This window comes from Carassius gibelio, chromosome A2, assembly GCF_023724105.1.
Source record: "Carassius gibelio isolate Cgi1373 ecotype wild population from Czech Republic chromosome A2, carGib1.2-hapl.c, whole genome shotgun sequence".
In the NCBI taxonomy this organism is placed as follows: Eukaryota; Metazoa; Chordata; class Actinopteri; order Cypriniformes; family Cyprinidae; genus Carassius; species Carassius gibelio.
The window spans coordinates 29,844,641-29,855,091 of record NC_068372.1 but is presented as its reverse complement, the minus strand read 5'-3'; the positions used below and the strand labels follow the sequence as shown (position 1 = coordinate 29,855,091).

The following is a 10,451-nucleotide window of genomic DNA, read 5'->3' as shown; positions in this document are numbered from 1 at the left end:
TAAATCTACGTCATCTGATATGAATTCAGTTCAGTTGAAGTCTATAAAGGCACTAAAGAAAGGAAATGCATGTATATTTCAGACTGTAGGAGTGTGTTGTGAGGAACTTGATAGTGTTGACATTTCTTTTTTCTGCTCTGGCGTCTCTTTCTGGAGATAATTCTTTATTTTAGTGTCCTTGTTTTTTTGTTTTTTTTTGGCAGATTAATTTCTGGTTATAATTTACATAAAATGTATGGATGAGTTTGCTTTACAGATAGATATAACGAATCTTACTGGTATTCTGGTGTATCAAGATTTTTTTTTATTTTGATTCTCATACGCAATTCCACGATAATTAAAAAAATAATTTACAAAGTGTAGGTGGCTTATTTTACCTTTTTATTTCATTCGTTAAATTATGTTTATGGCCTATAAAAAAATAAATAAATAATTAATTAATTATTAAAACTAATACTGAAATAAAAATACATTAAAGCTACATTGAAATATATAAAATAACAAAAATGACATAACAAAATTACTAAAACTACTTTAAATTAAAATGAAAACTGAATAAACATAACTGAAAAAGTGTATTTTACCTTTTTTATTTTATCCTTTTTTTAATGCAGCACTTTTATTTTTACACTGAATCTTTAAAAATATATAAAAACCTTTAAAACAGTCAGTCAAAAATCAGTCTTTTTATGCAACTCACCCATTACACATTTTATAAATTAATATAATTGTTTCATGTTTCAAATACAAATTGTTGATTCATATATTTTAAAATATATAATTATTTATTATAGAAATATTTGATAATTAAATTAAAATACTAATTAAATTATCAATAATGGTAATACAAATAATATTTAAAACTTTAAATAAATTTAAATATTTAAATTTAATTAATAATATATTTTTATTTTTAGTAATTAATATAAAATACTTATATATATATATATATATATATATATATATATACTTCTTTAATGATATAATTAAATATCCAAATAATAAATTAATAATTCACCTGTAAATATTTTCCCCTGTATTTTTAAATCTCTCTGTGTCTGTGTTTTCATGTGTCTTTTTGTAATGAGGATTATTCGGGAAAAGCATAGTTAAGAAACTAGTATAAACATGTGAAGTGGCAGTTTATTTTCTTAACATGATCAGGCACGAGTGAAAGTCTGTGATAATCACCTTCATAGCCGTCAATAGACCTACCTGGAATATTATTGTTCATTGTCAAATAAAAGCTCATGTTGTTGCATTATTCCACCTAGAGTGAGATCACCAGCCTGGTTAACCAGTGCAACCTGACTCATAGACAAGTTGAGACCTGGTTTCGTAAACGCAGAAACCAGGACAGACCCAGCAACAGTAAGAAGTTTTGTGAGGCCAGGTAAGTTCATCTCCGGTATCTGCTTTTGATAAAATCACGATCATAGATACACAGAGCTCTGCATCATATCCGCTGAATCAAATCCAATACCTGTTTCTTACTGCTGACTCCAAAAATAGTGTCTGTTTTGCTTGAGCACGTCACACTTTCACACGAAATATGTGCATTTTGTCTCATTTTTGCTTTCCATGGCCTTGTATTGTCCGTTAATCAGCAGAAAAAACACAAACACGACTCCAGTCTGAATCTGAGCCAAATCACAACTCTATGTTCAATTCTCAGCCTGTTTTCACAAATAGGACATTATTCGAGGCCTAATTCTGATTTGAAGCTCAGGATACAAGAAAACACAAACATGAGCTGAATCTGTGGGCGCTTTACTGCATCCAAACAGAAAAGTACAGATTTTGTGAGAAAAAAAAAAGTTTTATTTTGCTTACTTTGTAAAGTGTAAACTGCATCAAATGCTTATTAAATGCAGAATCAAATCAATAAATTATCATATCACCATACACACGTCTACAAAAATATTGTAATAGTGTGAAATATATCCTAATGTTTACATTAATTATGAATGCAAATCTCTGCTTTACTCTTGAGTATTATTACCATTTTAGACCACCTTTTATGCAAAAACAAATTTTACTCCATTTTAATTATTATACAACATTTAAGTAGTTATTGTATTAATTATAAAATAACTCCATTGTAATGATTATACAACATTTATGTATTTATTATGTTAATTATAAAATAACTCCATTGTAATGATTATACAACATTTATGTATTTATTATGTTAATTATAAAATGACTCCATTTTAATTATTATACAACATTTACGTATTTATTGTATTAATTATAAAATAACTCCATTTTAATTATTATACAACATTTACGTAGTTATTGTATTAATTATAAAATAACTCCATTGTAATGATTATACAACATTTATGTATTTATTATGTTAATTATAAAATAACTCCATTGTAATGATTATACAACATTTATGTATTTATTATGTTAATTATAAAATGACTCCATTTTAATTATTATACAACATTTACGTATTTATTGTATTAATTATAAAATAACTCCATTTTAATTATTATACAACATTTACGTAATTATTGTATTAATTATAAAATAACTCCATTGTAATGATTATACAACATTTATGTATTTATTATATTAATTATAAAATAACTCCATTTTAATTATTATACAACATTTACGTAGTTATTGTATTAATTACAAAATAACTCCATTTTAATTATTATAGAAAATGTATATAGTTATATTAATTATAAAATAACTCCATTTAAATTATTATACAAAATGTATGTAGTTATATTAATTATAAAATTACTCCATTTTAATTATTATACAACATTTACGTATTTATTGTATTAATTATAAAATAACTCCATTGTAATGATTATACAACATTTATGTATTTATTATATTAATTATAAAATGACTCCAGTTGATTATGGAGTTATCATATTAATTATAAAATACCTCCATTTTAATTATTATACAACATTTACATGTCGTATTAATTATGACGTTTCACTGCTTTTGTTATTTTGATAAATGCATTAAAGCTGATACTGTACATAAATATATAATTTGAAAAACCTTCATTCTAATTCTGTGAAAAAACAAAACAAACAAAAAAACAGTTTTTATTAATATTTTTTCACTGTGTTTCTCCATATCTTGTGTTTCCGCAGCTGGAGGTTTGTGTTCTACCTGGTTGCTTTCACCGCGGGATTCGCGTCTTTAATTAACGTGAGTCGACATTTGAACTGTTATTCCCTCGTGAGCCCAAGTGTGTCTTTTGAGTCGTCCCCTAATTAGGGACCCCTGTTAAAGTCTGTTTTGTCAGAAGTCTGAACGCTTTAACGCAACATGAACAAGCTTGAGCTTTGTTGTTGTGAATGTGCACGGCTCTAATGTTTTTCTGAAGCATGTTTTTCCCGGTTTTCACTGCATAACTGGCGCTTTTGTTGTCAGGCGTTTAAAGGAAGTAGTTTGTTGTCTGTGTTTGATTTGACTGGCGGTTGTGTGAAAGTGACCGCAGTGCTTGTCTTCCTCATAGACGCCCTGGTTCTGGGATCAGAGAGAGTGCTGGAGAGGGTTTCCTCAACAGGTGAGCGTCACACAAGAACATTTCTTACGTTTTCAGATTAAGATTCTTAAGTTTTCTTACATTTTTTGAAAGAAATGCATGCCTTGGTTCAGCAAGGGTGCATTAAATTGATCAAAAGTGACAGTAAAGACATTTCTGTTTAAAATAAACGCTGTTCTTTTGAACTTTATACTCATCTGTCAATCCTGAAAAAATTAAACGTATCACAGTTTCCACAAATGTATTCAACAGCACAACTGTGTTCAACATTGATAATAATCAGAAAAAATATTACGGTTTTACTGTGTTTTTGATCAAATAAATGCAGTCCTGCTGTCTTCTTTAAAAAACATTTTGTATGGTAATTTATCTGACTCATATTGTAGGAAAGTGATAAATATGAGACATATTTTAGTGTTATTAAAACAATCTTATATTTTTCTCACAGGTTTAAAAATGCTTTGTCTTAAATTCTTAAAAATTTTGTTGATGAAGTCAGATTCGTTTTTATTTTTATATTTTCTGTTTAAATTTCCATTTTAGTTAAAAAATTTTGTGATTTTTTTATTTTTATTTTTATTATTTTTATTAATGTTTATTTAAGTTTTAGTAAATTTTTAAATAATATTTTATTTTACATTATATTTTATTTAATTTGATTTAAAAAATGTATTATATTCAAGCAACAAAATATTATTATTATTATTTTTATTTTTTTATGGTTGTATTTTCGGTGAACTATAAGCCCTGTTTTCACTCAGGTCCTGTGTTTGTGTCTCTAGCCGGTTCAGGACGCTCATTACTGGTATTACATGCTGGAGCTGGGCTTCTACTGCTCTCTGCTGCTCTCTGTGTCTGTGGACGTCAAGAGAAAAGTAAGCTTAAATATATGTGAGAATATGTTAACATGAATGTTCAGATTTAATATTTCAACATAATGTTTTCATACGAATATCAGCCTGCACACACAGAGTAACACATTAGTGCTCAGCAGAGACTTAATTGAGTTTTCAGTTGCATAACACATTTAAATTTTTAGTTCTCCCTTTGCATAACTAAAAATATTCACAGCTGAGTCGATAGTTGTTATGCATTATGAGTATAGAGCTATAAAACAAATGTGGTTAAAATACTAAATGTGTTTTAATAGACTTTTAATAGTTTAAATCATGCAGTCAAAGCGTGAACTCTAAATGTGCAAACATAGAGTTGTGTCTTGCTCTGGGTGTGTTTTTATTTATTTTTTTATTTTTATTTTTTGCAATATTCTTCATAATGTCAACTCACACATGTGACCCTGGATTAGTCTTAAATCACTGTAGCAATAGCCAACAATACATTGTATGGGTCAAAATGATCGATTTTTCTTTAATGCCAAAAATCATTAGGATATTAAGTAAATGTTTCATTAAGATATTTAGTGAATGTCCTACTGGAAATATATAATACATATATTATCATGAGTAATATGCATTGTTAAGAATTGATTTGGACAACTTTAAAGGCAATTTTCTCAATATTTAGATTTTTTTGCAACCTCAGATTCCAGATTTTGTCCTCCTAACAAACCGTACATTAATGGAAAGCTTTTTTTTTTTAAATCAACTCTTATAACTGGTTTTGTGATCCAGGGTCACATATCTTTTAAAAAACAATTAAAAGATTGTCGTAGATTATATATATATCACCCACAGCCCCACGGCACCCATTCACTGCTATTAGTGAGCAAGTGATGGAATGTTCATTTTTGAGCGTACTGTTCCTTTAAAAGCTTGAACTTTGGAGAAACTTCACGTGTGATTTTCTTCCTTGAGTGTGTCAGCACATCATTTGTTTCAGGTTTCATTTCCTGTCACTACCGCCCACCATAATATCAGTTACTGAAATCCTTTCCCTTATACCTTTTATACCTTTAAAGGAATAGTTCACTCAAAAATGAATATGTGATGTCTATCTGCTTACCCCCAGGGCATCAGAGATGTAGGTGACCTCTTTTCTTCAGTAGAACACAAACTGAGATTTTTAATCAAAACCGTTGCAGTCTATCAGTCTTATAATGTAAGTGGATGGGAACCACGGCTAAAACATAGAATAAAACTAAAAAAATAGTAGTAGTGACAGGAAATGAAACCTGAAACAAATGATGTGCTGACACACTCAAGGAAGAAAATCACACGTGAAGTTTCTCCAAAGTTCAAGCTTTTAAAGGAACAGTACGCTCAAAAATGAACATTCCATCACTTGCTCACTAATAGCAGTGAATGGGTGCCGTGGGGCTGTGGGTGATATATATAATCTACGACAATCTTTTAATTGTTTTTTAAATGTTCTCTTAAAACGTATTTTTCTGGTTAGCATATATGTGATATGTTTCTCTGATGGTCAATCTCAATGTATGTTTATTTGTTTTTTATTGATTTTTTTTTTTTCTGTATGCCTTGGTAAAGCGCTTTGAGATGTAACTTTTAAAGGCGCTATAGAAAATAATTTAACACTCCTAATTGAGATTGTAGATAGAGTGTTAATGGTCTATTTGAGAAATAGTGTATGCAGTAATGCACTTATAATTTTGCGATTCGCCATAAAGCAAGAAGAAGATTACAGTGAATCAGATGAAAAAACAATATAAATGCTGTTCAGTTTCTTACACAGACTGATCGATTTGTGTCTTTACACCTCAGTGTATCGTCACGAGCCGCTGGGTTTAATTTGGTTTTGTTTGTGTATGTTTTTTTAGTTTTATTCTATGTTTTAGCCGTGGTTTCCATCCACTTACATTATAAGACTGATAGACTGCAACGGTGTGAGTTAAAAATCTCAGTGTGTGTTCTACTGAAGAAACAAAGTCACCTGCATCTCGGATGCCCTGGGGGTAAGCAGATAGACATCAAATATTCATTTTTGAGTGAACTGTCTCTTTAACGCAAAAGGTATGAGGAAAAGAATATCAGTAACTTTTCCTTAAATTTATACCCCAGGGCATCCAAGATATAGGTGACTTGGTTTCTTCACTAGAACACAAACTGAGATTGCAATTTTTGGGTGAACTATTAATAACTATTAACTTTAATTCTGTTTTAGGATTTCAAAGAACAGATCGTCCATCACTTCGCCACTATCTTCCTGCTGGGTTTCTCGTACTGCTCCAACTATATTCGGATCGGGACCCTGGTGATGCTCGTCCACGACTCGTCTGACTTCCTGCTGGAGGTACGATCTCGACCGCCGAATCACACATTCACGCTCACAAACAATGAGAAAAACCCCCATCTGATGACCTCACTGCTGTTTCCTGTGTAAATCACATCACATCATTTACAGTGACCTTTACACTCAGGGATGTTTCGTGCTTCAGAGTCATTTGGAATTGTATGGATTTTTATTTATTTAAACATTTTCAGTTTTGATTTAGTTTGAGTAATTTTTTTACTTGCTTTTATTTGTTTTTGTTTATATACATATACAGTATATTTTGTATATGTATATTTTGTTGCAAATATATATATATATATATATATATATATATATATATATATATATATATATATATATATATATATATATATATATATATATATATATATATATATATATATATAAAACTTACATTATGTCAGTTTAAGTTTTGGTAATTTTAGCCAACAGCTCATTTTAGTTTCATTTAAGTTTTCATCTGTATTTATTTCAGATAGTTTTATTTTAATTTGTATATTTCCAGTTAATTTTTTTTTATTTTTTATGTGCTTTTGTCATTTTTATTAATTTTTTTATATGTTTTATTTTTTCCGTTTTAGTAATTTTATTGCATATATATATATATATATATATATATATATATATATATATATATATATATATATATATATATATATATTTATTTATTTATTTTTTTCTTTTCTTTAATTTAATTATTTTTTTCTTTTTTCTTTTAGCTGTATTTTATTAGCTTTAATTTAATTTTACTATTTTATTATTTTAGTGATAGTAGCTTTAGATTTTTTTTTTAATTTCAGTTAAAATTGATAAAATATCTGATTTAATATTTATATTAATAATGTATATTATATATGTAATATAAATTTGTATTAGTGCTGTCAAATGATTAATCACGGTTAATCGCATCCAAAATAAAGGTTTTGTTTACATAATAAATAAACACAACACACACACACACACACACATGTAATGTATATAACCTATTTTTCCACAGTGTGGCAAGATGTTCAACTACGCCGGCTGGAAGAAAACCTGCGACCCATTGTTTGTGATTTTTGCTGCTGTATTCCTGGTTACACGTCTGATTGTGTTTCCCAGCAAGTAAGAACCTGAAACTCTTTCAGTCTTGAAGTATCAGATAACCATTTTAAAACACTTCACTATTAATGTCACTTTATCTAGTTGTTTATCCAGTGCCTGTAATAGACATAACGTAATCTAAGCTCTTAGATTTGGTTCCTGTGCATTGTTTAACTAAGCGGCGTGTGTGTGTGTGTGTGTGTGTGTTTCTCTCCTGTAGGATCATCTACACCTCTCTGGTTTTGTCTATGGAGATGTTTGAGCCCTTTGTGGGATATTATTTCTTCAATGCTCTGCTGCTGGTGCTGCAGGCGCTGCACATTTACTGGGCTTATCTCATCCTCAGAATGAGCTACAAGTTTCTCTTCTTAGGGAAAGTAAGTCCGTCATATCTGCATGACAGTACTTCACAAAATCACAAAAAAATGCCTGAATTGAATTGAAGTGGTATTTTACTATTATATACTGTCAGAGTATTTATTGACATTATGAATGAGCTTTTATTTTATATATAATTAGTTTTCAATTAAATTTTAGTTTATGTTTTAGTACTTTTATAATATGCTTTTGTCCTTTTTTTATATATATATATTTTTATTTAGCTTTATTTTTATTTCAGTTTTAGTTTTTTAGAATTTTAACAAGTTACTTATTTCAGTTAGTTTTTTTTTGTTGTATTTTCAGTTTAATTTTAGTTCAAGTTTTTATTAGTGTATATATATATATATATATATATATATATATATATATATATATATATATATATATATATATTAGTAATTTATTTTAGTAATTTATTTTGCTTCTGTCATTTTTAATACTTTTAATTTTTTCTATATATTTTAATTTAATTCTTAGTTTTAGTAAATATATAAAAAACCTCAACTTAAATGATTTATCTCAGATAAATGTACTTTTAATAAACATTAAATATAAATATTAATAGTATTTTATATATTGTCAGTTAAATTATTTTTAAGTGTTAGCACTTTATGTGCTTTTGTCATTGTTATGAGTTATATATAGTTATATAATTATAGTAATTTTAAATTAAATTGAGTTTTATTTGTATAGTTTCATTTTAATATTTAGTTTAATATTAATTTTAGTATTTTTGTTTTTGTATTTTTTAAATATATATTTCCATTTAGCATTAGCTTTAGATTTTATAAAAATTTTATTTTTAGTTTAATATGTCAACATAATTTATTTCACCTTGTTGTCAGAGAAACATTTCTCATGTTTATTAAAATATTTACATAAAAGTTTTTCATGCTTGTATTTTATTCTATATATTTCAGTTACAAACAAACAAATATTAATAGTTTCAGTTTTAGTTCATATGTAAACTGTTTTGGAAAAATATGTTTTTCCAGTGTGATGTGTGCTCAAAGGAACATCTCTCTCTTTTTTATTGTATGAACTGATTACAAATGCATTGTACATTCTGATAAATTCTAAATTTGTTTATTTAAATGAACCAAAAGATACTTAAGCAAACTCACTTTAACCTTCTCTTCGACAGTTGGACAAGGACGAACGCAGCGATGACGAAAGTGAAGCCGAGGAGGAAGAGGAGGAGGAAGATGAGGAGGAAGATCAGTCCTGGAGGAAGAGGAGGGTGGTTCTGGACTCCAGGCTGGCGATGCTCAGCTCCAGCTGTGTTTTAAATAACCTGGCCAATCAGAAAACCAACACGAACAGGAGACTGTTGAAGACCAGATAGCATCTCTCTGAGAGCCTCAGAGCATCGCTGCAGAAGACACACACATCTCTCCTTTACACAAGGATGAGGGATTTATGATCAATGGATTTCTTATGAATTTCTCTTTATTTAGTTGCACCTCATATCATTACTAAAAAGAGTAGAACTTGAATGGAAATAAAAATACTTGCTGACATGTGTATTTAGTTCCCGACAGAGCAGCAGAGCAACTCAGTAAATCAGTAATCAGTGATGTTCAGTCTGTAATTAATAGGCTATAAAGGACTTTTAACTGGAAATACACTGTATTTAGTGTGCACTTGTATGATGAAAATACTGAGGTATGTTTGAAATCAATGATTTGTTTTATATATATAACAAAACATGTTGAATGTCACTGGAATATGTTTTAATGTACTCTGGCAGAATACATGAATATATTGCGAAATATCTTGCTTTGTCTTTTTTTTTTATATATATATAAAATCACTTATTATGATTATATATTACATATAATTATTAAATATTAATAATAATAAATATTAAATTGTCAATGATACATCAGTTTTAATTCTACGTTTAATTCTACATATTAAATAATATTTCATAAACTCAAGTTCTTGTGTGAAAAATGTTATAAATATGACTAACTAATTGCACATATTGTTTAAAAATATATTTTTATAGTTAGAAATATATATATAAATTTTTTAAATATGATGAAGTATTTAATTTAATAATAATGAAGATATTTTATATGTAATAATATTGTATTTTATAATAATAATATTATTATTCATAATATTTCATTATATTTTACATGTAAATATATATGTTAAATATTAAGAAATATTATAATTAAGAAATTGTATTCATGTAAATATTAAATTATAAATGATTGTAGCAAATCGCATAGCAGTTTTA

General features: G+C 27.8%; 1 protein-coding gene across 2 annotated transcripts in view; it reads left to right on the top strand.

The window, feature by feature from the left end:
- Positions 1 to 9,975, top strand: part of LOC127938313 (ceramide synthase 2) — a 14,938-nt gene extending 4,963 nt beyond the window's left edge. For both annotated transcript variants that reach the window (XM_052534848.1, XM_052534857.1), the window contains exons 4-11: positions 1,275 to 1,393; positions 3,129 to 3,186; positions 3,497 to 3,547; positions 4,309 to 4,401; positions 6,608 to 6,736; positions 7,737 to 7,843; positions 8,043 to 8,199; positions 9,348 to 9,975. In XM_052534848.1, the coding sequence (XP_052390808.1) occupies positions 1,275 to 1,393; positions 3,129 to 3,186; positions 3,497 to 3,547; positions 4,309 to 4,401; positions 6,608 to 6,736; positions 7,737 to 7,843; positions 8,043 to 8,199; positions 9,348 to 9,548 (915 nt within the window). In that variant the 3' untranslated portion in view covers positions 9,549 to 9,975. The remainder of the gene's footprint in view (positions 1 to 1,274; positions 1,394 to 3,128; positions 3,187 to 3,496; positions 3,548 to 4,308; positions 4,402 to 6,607; positions 6,737 to 7,736; positions 7,844 to 8,042; positions 8,200 to 9,347) is intronic.
- Positions 9,976 to 10,451: the final 476 nt, after the last annotated feature.